Source organism: Neodiprion lecontei, chromosome 6 (genome assembly GCF_021901455.1).
Source record: "Neodiprion lecontei isolate iyNeoLeco1 chromosome 6, iyNeoLeco1.1, whole genome shotgun sequence".
Classification (NCBI taxonomy): Eukaryota; Metazoa; Arthropoda; class Insecta; order Hymenoptera; family Diprionidae; genus Neodiprion; species Neodiprion lecontei.
In genome coordinates, this window is record NC_060265.1 from 7286387 (window position 1) to 7299149 (window position 12763).

General features: G+C 44.3%; 1 protein-coding gene across 8 annotated transcripts in view; it reads right to left on the reverse strand.

Moving 5' to 3' along the window:
- The window catches only part of LOC107223572 (ankyrin repeat and sterile alpha motif domain-containing protein 1B), an 88018-nt gene that overhangs the window by 45433 nt on the left and 29822 nt on the right, over positions 1-12763 (reverse strand). For 3 of the 8 annotated variants that reach the window (XM_046743546.1, XM_015663285.2, XM_046743543.1), the window contains 7 exons: positions 7871-8191; positions 7585-7739; positions 7088-7465; positions 4685-5038; positions 4436-4594; positions 3988-4125; positions 1245-3912 (listed from right to left, as the gene is read on the reverse strand). In XM_046743546.1, the coding sequence (XP_046599502.1) occupies positions 3493-3912; positions 3988-4125; positions 4436-4594; positions 4685-5038; positions 7088-7465; positions 7585-7739; positions 7871-8191 (1925 nt within the window). In that variant the 3' untranslated portion in view covers positions 1245-3492. Of the gene's footprint in view, positions 1-1244; positions 3913-3987; positions 4222-4435; positions 4595-4684; positions 5039-7087; positions 7466-7584; positions 7740-7870; positions 8192-12763 lie in introns of those variants that run through there. The other 5 variants (XM_015663286.2, XM_046743544.1, XM_046743545.1 and 2 more) reach the window with 4 other exon arrangements.

Consider the following 12763-nt stretch of genomic DNA (forward strand, 5'->3'; position numbering starts at 1 on the left):
GAAAAACTACGTATACTCTTAGGGTCATTGACATCAAATCTTACCAAATTCACTGAAATATCAAGGGCAACAAAACCACTGTTGACCAGTGTTATTATTATTATTTTTATTGTAACAACATGAGAGAGAGATTGATTGTTAATCTCGCACATGTTCGGAATTACGAAAGTTTTTGAGAATATCGAAATCACAAAATATTTTTGGGGTTTGTATAAATTATACTCGCACTATCGAACGAGTCATCATATTCTTGTATATAATAGTTATAATATCATACACGTAGGTATAATCGGCAGTGTTACTATTTTATTCACTGAAGGAAAGTGCTAGTTTTCCTCTTCGTTAAGAGCTAGGGATACATTTCTCTCAAACGTGACTCAAAATTTGTTCCATATAATCGTTGGGGTAATTAAAGTCTCGCGGTAACGGACGAAAAACCTTCTCAAATTCAACCGAGCAATCGTTTCCGTGATAAAGCAATGAAAAAAAGGTCTCACGTACTATAAGTTATTATTACAGACGGTTGTTGCTTGCATATGTGATCCAGGTATGATGTTTTATATTACAGTAGCGTTGGATTCAAACCTCAATTTCAAGATTCTAGTTATTCAGACTTGGCGCGGTAAACGCAATTGTCGTTCCGCATTGCACGTGTGCAAGAGACGGAAGAAACTTTGCGAATCAGTTATTTCGAAGGGGAGATAAGAAAAGTGTGAGAGAAAGAAAAAGTACGATAAGAAGGAAGGCCGGTTTATGCAGGCGCGTAATTTTTCTTTTTTCTATTTATTTTCCTTTTTCCCGTAGAACCGACTAACTCAGTGATTATCGTCACACGGTATATGTCTATTGCCAACTAATACATATATTACCTTATTATCATATACACACAAGTCTTTATCACTCGATTGGTTGATTTTTTTACTTTGTTTTTTTTTTTTTTTTTTAACCTTCAAAAGCAAGGAATATTATTATTATCGTCGTAATTAAAGGGGTAGGTACGGAGTTTTTTTGCGTCTTTATTTGTTTATTTATTTTTCATGTACGTGTGTTCGCCTAATCATGTGTAATTCCCAACGTTACTAATTTCACTTTATGTTATAGAGATAGCTGTACATCGTTCCCGTTCCGTGATTAGTAAATATAATAACAACCGTGATCGGCATTTATGTACCATCAGACTAATGGGTAAGCAACGGAAATAAGCGGAAATATCATAGTTACATCGAATTCGTTTCGGTTCGTGCTTTTTTTTTTTTCTTTTCTTTTACTTCTTTTTCCTTATCCTTTTGTTTACATGTAATTGTAAATCCAGAATATTATAGAGAAAAAACATGCTCTACGCGATACGTATAATATAATAATCTACCGTATATTATAAGACAGCAACTACAGCTGCAAGCTGTGATAATTAATACGTTATGCGCAAGTATTTTCGACAATAAATTCACTCGCGTACCAACGTCACATTTTGTTACGTTTGATTACCGTGATTACGTTTTTTTCCAAATATTTAATTTTAATTAATAGCTTTTAACGTACAATAATATTACAGTATACGTTGTTAAATAATATTGTACAGATACATACACATATATACTATGTATATTCATTGTAAATTTAATAATACAAAGTGTGTGCGTATATATTGCCACAAATATAGTACGTAGAAGTTTATTTGGCAGTTTTATTGATTCTTTTTCTTTCCATCCTTTTATTCTTCGGTCAATCTTTATCCCGCATTTAATAAAGTTATCGCAGCCCAGGCAATTAATTTTTTAACCCCTCGTGTCAGCTTTTATTTCCTTTATTTCATTTCTTCTTGTCACTCTTTCATCTCATTATCTTTTCTTTCGAATGAATGAAAATGATTTTTTTCATTTTCAGTCGTTGCATAGATTAATCCGACTTCACGCGCCGCATAGTCGCATCCATTTTCTTTGGTATCCTAGACTCGTCAATGTAATTAATTAATTGTTCGTTAAGTAATACAAATACTTGTAAATTTAAATTGTTATACGTATCATAATTCACGAATATACGCGATGCGAAAAAATTTAATTCACCTGCGCCCGATTCTTTATAATTAAGTCGTAATTAGGCTCGAGTATCACTATAAATGTTTACTTATTTATTTATTGAATTATTCGGGTACTTGTCGTTTATTTTTTCTATTTTTCTTCGGCAATATAATGTTTCTTACCTTTAGGCCCCGTGGCGGAAAATAACATCGAACTCTGCCATAACTTCAAATTATATACCGTACATATACACATACATAACATATTTGAGCGTGTACGTATGTATATATATGTATATACATACAGGTAATAAATTTATACGATTGCGATGTAATTACGTTTTCTGTGCACATGTGTATTCGTATGATTCTACATAATTTACTCTCTCACTGTAAAATCGGGATGTGGGTTTATACGTATAATATAATATATGTACGAATGTATAATCGAGGTGCGTTGTTTCGTTTGTCAGAATTACTATTATTATTATTATTAGGTATATAGTTCGTTTTCTTACGTGGTGTTTTCTTTGCATATTTGTACCCTACATTCAACTATACGTACATAGTACAGTATAATTATCGTTATAGCTGCGTCTTCGGATATTTTTTCGCGTGTATATATAATAATAACATCACACACGCACTGAAATTACATATAATGTAATATATTTATTAATTTTGTTTCGTCATCGCGAGTTTCGCGCTAGGACAATAAGACGTTTATAATACTCCAAACATGCAATATATTCGCAACCTGAGGAAGCCCGACGATTCAACGGTCGACCATCGATATATATATATATATATTGCCATAATCTATTTTAAAGAAATCTTTTCATACACTTATATTTACACCGAAGTATATATACTATATAGGTATACATATGGTAATACAACTTATAAGTTAATCGTTTATATACCCATTGCTTCGTGTATAACTACTTCCGTTGTTTATACACTCACCTGTACGTCATTCGGTGGTAAACTTTTCATTTGTCTTCGCCCGTCGCCAGCAGATTCCCTTACATACGGATATTATTTTAATTCACGCCACGGCGTGTAACGTTGAGAGAAAGAGAGACAGAGACAGAGAGAGAGAGAGAGAGAGAGAGAGACTTATTGCTGGCTATAATAAATACACAACATCCCTACACGCTAGTATACCTATCTAAACATATGGTCACTTCATAATATCGCAAACGGTATAAATGAAAAATTACTTTACACCGTGCAGTCTCTTTGGTCAAATCTATTGCGAGTTGCCGCAGTGAACGATCTTTCCAAAACGGAGAAACAAAGACGCGATAGAAAAAAAAAAAACAAATGTTGAATTGAAAATAAATAATACGACTCGAAAGAAATCATCAGCTGGAGAACCGAACCCATAAACGAAATACGCGAATAATATAAATCAGATCGAGCCCTGTAACAAAAACCTTTCCTTCTTGATCCTGAGCCGTCTCAAAACGGGACTAAAGTTCTTCGGAAAGAGCGATCGGCGCCCTTGATCCTGCCTTCATGTCCTTAACGCCAATGTTTATGTCGTCAACGGGCATCGGCGCGAGTTTCAATTGATTGCCATTTATTTTAATATCGTTAACGGAATGGGACCTCCCGTGAGTTGCGAGGGGTTTAACGACGCTCGGATTACCGGTTACCGTCGACGTCGTCGTCACCGTCGTTGTCTGCGACGGCAGAGTAATCGACGCGGTCGTCTTCGTCGGCGTCGCGGTCCTGCAGCAGGTCACCGAGGACGAGATGATGGAAGGATTCGCCAGCTGGTTAGCCGACTGCGAGCGAACCGTCTGAGCGCTCAACGGATCTCTCAGTACCATTTGGTAAGCGACTTCAAACGCTTGGCCCAGGGTCAGGATCACCTCGGTGGCCTGATCCTGGTTGAAATCGGGTAAATGACATCTAGGACAGGGGACCAAGCGGTCGGGAAACTGACTGAATCGTCTACTCACCATTGTAGGTACGCAGAATACGTGGCAGAAGTGCTTTCGGCTCGCATGGTCTTTCGTTATGTAAGCGAAATGAGTCAGATCGTCGGCGTCCTGGCACGCGCAGTGTATGTTTCGTATCTCATGGTCGCATATTGGTTCCTGGAAATGGTGAAGCGCAAGGCGTGCAGGTCGGGAAACACGATTCCACTGCTACGCGAGATGATTGTCGCAATTTTCGATGGTCGGGAAATTGAACTGCAGGTATTCGTAGTGAAGAGACACGATGGGGTAAGAAATTATGACAAAAGATACGTACTTAAATCGAGTTGGAAGAAACGCTAAAACGGGTTAAAAACTGTTTCAACCAACCTCGGTTACAATCACACCGAAATACAAAAACCACGACAACCAAGTATAGAAGTAAAAAAAGACGCGATCGAGAGGTGAGAATAAAATGAGATGGTCTTACGTTTGTCCTCGTGTTCAGGAAGCGCACACCTCGGTAGGATATTGCTAGAGTAATATCCGGAGTGACGCGTGGCTCCCTGTGAGTCTTCTTGAGGGTCTGAATCGACTTTTTGGTGGACTCGGTGCCTCGGAGTTCCTTGACGACGGTCGACCCGAGATACTGCGAAAGAGAATGAGAAAGGTCTTCGATGGCGCAAACCGTTTACTGGCAAAGTAAGTGCCGCATTACCCCGGGGAAACAAAGACTTACGCTGGCTACGTAAGTAACGGCACCGGTTACCAGGGCCTTCGGCTCGTGCCTCCACTGCGTTTGAAGGGTAGACGGGACCCCGAAGAGGAGCTCGGAAGGTGCGCGAATCTCGAGTTGCTCGGGAACGGAAAGAGTTCCGTTGTGGGAATTTGGTCGTTGGGGCGGCTGCGGAGCTGGCCGATTTTTCCGGTGCCTCAGGGTCCCGGTGTTCGTCGATGTCGTTCCCGTCGTCGTCGCCGTCACCGCTGCCGGTGTCGTCGTCGTCGTCGTTGTGACGGTTGGAACGGTTACCTGAGAACTCGGCTCTGGGAGTTTTTCACGGATGTCCTCCTTCAGCTGTTGGATGTTCGTTTTCTAGGAAGAATCGAGAGAGTCGATCTGGAGGTCTGTCTTGGAAGAAGGGAGTCGAGACCTACATCCCAACCGCAACCTCGATAATCCCCGACGTTTGTAATCCGATTTCGACTCTACGGGGGGTCAGCGATTGAACCATGTAAGGCAAGGTGTTGATAAGCGGGTATAACGCGGGAGTGCGGAGTCGCGATCAGGATCAAAACGAATAAGCGACTGTCGGAAAGATGGTTGTTGGGTTGAAAGAAGTTGGACAGGAGCCTTCCAACTGGCTCTCGAGATTGTTAGTCAACGGCTGTATCATCCTAGAGAAGGTGAGTCCTCGGGGAGGATTTTTGTAACGGCTATGGAAGTGCGGCGATCATTGGTGAAAGGGAAGCATCCAATTTATCAGGATTATCGCGAGTCGTCGCCAGTGATGCGCGGTGTAGAGCTATTGGTCGTAGTTAATAAGCTAATTAAAAAGCAAATGCACAACAAAAGGGAGCGGGCTGAAGCAGGCGCGAACAAAACGCTGATGGGTGAGTGAAGCGCGTTGGAAAGCCTCGCAAGGTGGGTGTCGCGGGATATTATAGTTCAGCAAGTGATACGTTGAGAGACTCGTTACTCGAGTGTTTTCCATCGACACAATACAACCCAAGCGCCAATTAGCCAACGATATTTTATACATTACGACGCGGTGCACCGAACGATTCAATGAAACAGTCGAAATGATTGGGTCGGGGCGACGCCGCCTCGCCAAGAGTCTTTCACTCCGACTTCTGCACGAGTGCAGAATACAGCCAACCACCCTCCTCCTCCTCCTCTTCCTCCTGCTTCACAAATTCCACCACAATCGACCATTGTGTCGTCGAATCACACCACGACTCTTCAAGATCCTCGCGCCTAATACCTACGCTTGTTAGATCGCTCGTTGCACTTCTCTTCCAATTGAAGATGAAAAAAAGGCGATAACGCAAAACGCAAGGCAAAAACGCGTCGCACATTTTTTTCCTACCCCCCTCCCACAACGCGAAAGCATCGAACTGTTCTCGTTGGTTCGCGTGGTTTTAATAACACAGGCATCGTTACACCAGAACGTGGAAATTATTGACCCTGGCAGATAATTTCCTGCCACTCATCCAGTGAGCGCAGCATCCGGTGGAATTATTATCAACGCGCGCCAAGTACCTACTTCCACGTATCGGACGTACGTGCACACGTAGTAACATCACGCGTACGCGCGTGTGTGTTAAATGAAATAATAAACGATACAAGTGCCAGATGCTCCGGTATAATCTCAATCTTACGTTACCGCACACGCGATATATAATTATACCGATGCATGCGTATGACGTGTGTGAATAGAAGAGATTCCAGGGCGCATAGTTTATTCGACGGTATTATACCATGTATTACAGTTCGACAAAGAAGAGACTCCGACGTTTGGAAGACCGGTACTAGTCACCTTTGACGAAGAGGTAGGTGAATACAGACACGTGGTACCTCAGAGTTGCGATCGTGGTAAAGAAATTCTATTTTTTACTGACGAAATTAGCGACGCGAATGAAAAATCAAGCTCTCCTGAAACACGTAGTGTTATAGACGAATTTCTATACAGTGTTATTCCTAGAAAGTGCAATTTTGCCAAAGAAATTGGTACAACCTTGCGGATAAACTCTACAAATGAATTTTTGTTAAAATGAAGGAAAAAATGGCAATTCGTTAGTATTTTCATAAGTATAATAATCGGTATCTGCAGTTTCAGGGAAGATCGTCAAGACTATCTGAGAACATCATCCGCGCGGCATGAAAGTTTTCAAGTTCCAAAATAAGTAACCGACTTCGGGGAAATTTGTTGTCATTTTGCCAAAGTAAATTACGAAGAAAATTTCCATCTCTCACGAAGCATGTTTCGGTTAACATGCACGTAACTCATCATAGGTGAAAAAAGTATAATACGGATACGATAATCACCGACGCTAAAGTTCGAAAGTCATTGCATCGCGATCATCGACGATCAGAGAATCATTGGAAGCGGGACGATTAAAATTTGTAGAAAATGCGACTCACCAAAGTGTTGAGGTCCTTATTGAGATCCTCGAGGTTCGGTCCGCCGCCATTGTGAGGTGGACCACGAGGATTGATGCCGCTAACCGAAGTGAGTATCCTCTTCCGATGAGCGGGTTTCTGAATTTCGAGAACGGTTGCGAGCTCTACCTCCCATACCCTCCTGACGCGATCCATGTCCAAGTACAGGTGTTTTCTAAAGGTCTCGGCGTAGCACTCCAGGTGAATGCTCTTGAGCCACTCATCGACCGACTGCTCGGAGGTGCCGGTGCGTTTCTCGACCCTCTTGCTGAGGAGCCCAGCGGCCTCCATGATGACGGTACGCTCCTGGTCGCTGGTGACGCCCATCTCTTTGAGGTCGGCCTCGTCGAGTACCGAGTTCTTAATACGGGGGTAAGAAGAGAGAGAGAGAGAGAGAGAGAGGGGAAGAGAAAAAAAGAAGAACACATGGGATCATTTATCGTCGAATGAACATGCAGGTGAATCGTGGGGGGACTTACGATGAATTCGAGGTCGTCGAATCCGTGGGCGAGGAAGAGCGACTCGTAGTCGGCGAGACCGAGGCTGGACAGCCACTGACCAACAGACGTTGATACTATGGGACTGCTGCTACTGTCTGAGCTGAGACCTGGACAACCGAGTTTAAAGCTGTAACCTAGGCCAAGGAATCGATCAAGGGTATCATAAGTAGGGGACGCAGGTGGTGTTCGGGGGGTCGAATCGCCACCCTGGTCGGATTCCGACGTCATTTTTAACGCCGGGGCATCCGATACGGATTCAATTTACCTAGTCTCGTCTGGAACTCCTTCTCGAGTTCGGTGACGAACACCGATTCCCTGACCAGGCCGGTGCCGAATGAGGCCATTATCTCGTTGATCTTGGCCCACTCCTCCTGCTCGTCGAAGGGACTCATTATGCTGAGGGACTTGTCGTCCCGCTCCCTGTCGCGGTCCGACACCCTGAAGCTCACGATTTCGCCGTCCTCGAGTCGTTCCCCGGTGCCGCCGTCGGCCCCCGTGCCCATCGCGGCCGCCGCCGGCGCATAAACGTTCCGCAATCGGCACAGGGTCCGAGGTCTTTCCGCCGTGACGGAACCCTTCAGCAATCCTGTTGGCAATTCAACGTTTACCACGGTTTAGCCAACGTTCTGCAAGACGATGAACTCTGCGCGGTGCAGCTCGACTACCGGGATTCCCTCTGATCCTGACAAGACAATTTGACGTAACGCAAACGTCGCGATGCGCTTACGTAGCTGTACGCGAAGCTGACGACGACGACGACGTCACTGTATTTTCGTTAGTTCGCACGACGGTGTGAAAGGCGAATCGCTTCATCGTTGTGCTGGCAAAGAACTCGTTAGTATGTTTAAATAAAGGCGAGAACCGGGGTCTCTTCGTTACTTGAATTGAGTGTGGAACCGTCGGGGGAAGTAGACAATTTGCGAGCTTGCGGTATAATGTTATAGTATACCTGACACGTACGCAGGTACACACGTACATCCATCCATCCACCCATACATACACGCGTACGCACAATTCTCCTGGACGGTGAAATAAAAAAAAAATTCTTTCATGTAAAATCACGGGGCGAGTTGAGTGAGTGAATGAGCGAATGTACGTTAGTTATGTATTTAACCTGCGTTACGAGCCCCGCGGCGGGAACCGAGAGTGGGCACGTTATGACCGGTAAGTAAGGTGAGAGGGAGCGCACGTTTCACCCCTCGCTCTTCAAAGATGGGCGTAATGAAAAGCTCATAAAAATACTAAACAGAGGTCCGACCGCCTCGCGCCCGCAATCCCACGTAACTTTAATTAAAGCTTCGCTTCGCGATGGCGGACTCGCTTCTTTTCTCTCTCTCTCTCACTCTCTACCCCCCTCTCCCAGCTCTTTTCAGGCCCCCGTGTAGGCACGGTCGTTCAAATTCGTGTTCGCGTGGAGGAACTGATGCCGCGCACATGTGTGGGGGACGAAACTGTGCACAGTAATTATTCGAGGCGTACGTGTTACACGTGCGGTGCACCAGCCGCGGTGAACTTGTGCGAAAATTATTATATCATAGCCGTGTAACAAGACGACCTGTGCACAACAAGTTTCCCGTAGCGTAAAGTGGGCTGCAAGTAGCTATCCACTAGCGAATATACTTATAAGTATGTGTAAGGCGCAGCTACGCGACTTACGTAAAATCGGATGCTCAAGTTCGCGCGCGTAGCTTATTCTTAACGGTGAAAGGTAAGCCGCGTGAATATGCGGCAGGAAAGAGCGGAATAAGGATTCCCTCGGGAAAACCCTAACGTACTCTACTACGTACATACGTGCGTGAGGCGGATGATTATCGTCGAGACTGGATATTAAGTTACGCGAATTGCTCGCAATTAAACACTTGACGTTTATTATCGTACTTCGCATGTACGCGTACGTTATACGTACTGTATAAAACGTGGATCCATCCTCAAGGTGAAACTGATATAATTCTGCAGGCACGGAGGAATGCCCGTTATACACACAAACACACGCGTGCCAAGAAGCTTCTTCGCCCATCCGATCCCTCCCTGTTTCACAACGATTGCATTACACGTCTATCCAGGTTGTACCTGTTGTACGTATACGAGTAACATTCGGATGAGAACTTTCTCCTATTCATTATCTCGAGAGTGAGAGAAGATCCGAGATGGAGAAAAGGGTGCGAGGAAAACATTGACCGAAAAAAAATCTTGTACATACCTGTATCTACGTGATTATAAAAACGAATCGTTATACCGTGCAGAATTCGAATCGATTTCTTCGTTGCACAACGGCACTGTTCTCTGAATACGATTCATATTTCCGTGAGTTTGTCGAACAGTACAAATCGACGAGACCTGTCGACGAAACCTGCAGCCAGTCCCGAAAACCGGCGGTCGGTGGAATGATCGGTATGCGAGCGTTTGAAAACTGTGCTACCGGGTAAAGCAGACGCTTGAATGTAACGGATTTCGTATATAATTATACCTCGGACGAAACACGAAACACTGCGACGAGATGGGATGTGTTATATTTGGAATCCCTGACCTCAACACACTTTAAGCGCATTGTTTTTTTCTTTGGGTAAACACATAACACGTAGAGAGAGAGAGAGAGAAGAAAAACAAGAAATATAATAATTGGAGGAGAGTTCGAATAAGAGGCAATAACGTTTCAGGATAGTCGTCGTGCGTAGGCGGCGCTCGGTCTTCGATGTTTACGCGGTAAATAACACATCATTCATTGCTCGCTTGGATATTCAATGGGATATTTTCATCCTCGGTGACTCGAAGCTCTCGAACCGTGTAATGGACGGACATATTATTTCGCAAGCGGTAACACCGAGAGACTAATTATTGCTAATTAACCGTCTAATTACAATCATACCTATGTCATAGAAATTCACGACGTTATAGCAATGCTCTCGGTTCTCTCTGTCACCGATGTATCTTTCCGTCTCTCGTTCTCTTTTCAAGCAACATCCCGACAGACGGGATGATCACCTTTTGTCAGTAGGATACACGTGTTTGTTATTGAAAATACGGACCCATTCTAAGACTCGTGATTAGTGCCATGCGAGGCTTGAATGTGAAGACCACAAAGCCGCGATTTGGTGGGGCAATAAACAAGGTTAACGACGAATTGTCGATTCACAAACAGGCTGCGGAATGTCCAGCGGTAAATTAAACCCGTCGAGTACAACGAGTATTACGAGACCCGAAAAACGAACCAGCTGTTGCGAAGTGCATTTTTACTATCGGTTTCGGCGCCGCAACAATAGATGAAAAACAATGTTAAACATTCCAGGGTTACGGAAACTTGATAGCTCAGGCTTGCGGTGGCAATAATAATGACGAACGAGGAAGATAACGCGATAAACTTTGACGATAAAACGAGAGACTAAACACGGGGCGATAGAACAATCGTCGATGGTAATCGATAGTATCGACCTCGCCGTTGAATCCCATCGGCCTGTGGCTATGCTGGTAAAAATAACAAACGTAGTGTCAATCGGGAGGCGAGATCAACGAAGTGTAAAAGCAAAGTCGTAATCTCTGGATGTATAAAATCGAGCTACGACCGATAGACGCAACACGGAGGATTATAAATGGAAAGTAGAGTGGGCTGAGAATTTGAATGCCGCTATTATACTGGAACTAGTTTAAGCTGCTAAAATACCTTACGTAACGATACGAAGTCGAAGATGACGTTGTCTTCGATGTGGCGAAGAGTCGACGGATCTGTGTTACACGGCGACCTGTAGAGCTCTCGAACGTAAGCCGCAAGGCCTAGGCGATCCTCTCGAGTGCACGTGGCGTCCTAGAGACCGTAACCGTTCCCTTCCTGTCCCTCGGGCACCCCTCGCTCGCCCCCATCCCCCAAGGAGGAAAAACGCCAGTTGGAGAGCGAAAGTGGGAAGTCGCCTTACAAGCGGACAGCTGAGCCTCCCGGAGTGAAAGAGCACGGAAATAAACCGAACCGGTGGAAAAGGCCCTCTCGGCGAAGAATCGGAGAAGAATCGGAGAAGAATCGGAAGAGCCGCGACCGGGTTTCCCGACTTCGTTTCGACCGGGTCAGTGCCGGACTGTCGAATCGAGGCTGGATGGAACACGCGGCTCGTCGAGAGCCCGAGATTAGAGCGACTTAGCCTCGGCTCTGGTGTCCCGACGGCGCACTAGCACCACTCAACCAGCCAGCCACCCGCGGTAAACTGTTTCTCGTTTAGCCAAAGAGACTCGTTTGCGCTCCGCTTGGGTGTAGTAAGCCGAGAGGATGACCCCAGGGCCGTATGCGGGCCCAAACGCGCCCCTCTCACTTTCGATTACGCGCCAACGTGACGCGGGCGGCACGCTTTGTTTGTTTACACGGGAGTCGCGATTCGGCGCTATCTTTGTTCGACGTGCTTTCTCACTTCGCGATCGCTTCTCGATCTAATCTCTCAGCGCTGATAAATTCTATTCTTTGCCCAGCTACGTTGCGTTTATAGCGTTTATACGCGGCTCGCTACTCCTGCGAGATTTGACAGCCGATTTAACTCGCGTGTAAATGATGTTTCATTTAATTTATACACACCTCGGCTGAAGATACTTTATTTCTCGATGCTCGCCGCCGTATTTGACATTGTTTATTTATTTTTTTTTATATTGTTTACTTATATTTCTTGCGCTAAACGATCTTCTTGTTTTAGTTTCAATGTTTTTTCTCTCGACGTTACGATAATCTGATTTGCGATCAGCTAAACATTCGAGTCAATATTTTCTAGGTCTTACCATTGCAGACGAGAAGAAGACCTCGATTAAGGTGAACTCCTCGAATCGCACAGAAGTTGTACACTCGACAATTCACCGTTGCAAGAATAAAAAATTTTGCAAGTTTTGCTTCAACGCTTATCCAAGCTCGCAAAAGAAAAAATTAAAAACATAAGTGTCCAAGTTTAAACAAATAAGCTTATGCGTTCGTTTGATTTTCATTCGACTGTAAAATAACTATACAAACGAACGATTATAATTATATACAGTCAACTCGATGAATAGTAACGATATTTCAACATCGTTCCAGCCCGAAAGAATGATACCGATCTGGCAATGAAAAGACGATCATTTACTAAACGCAAAACGCAGACGGTCGGTATTAAATGCACATATCTATTACACACATACACATTACGTAGATAAAATC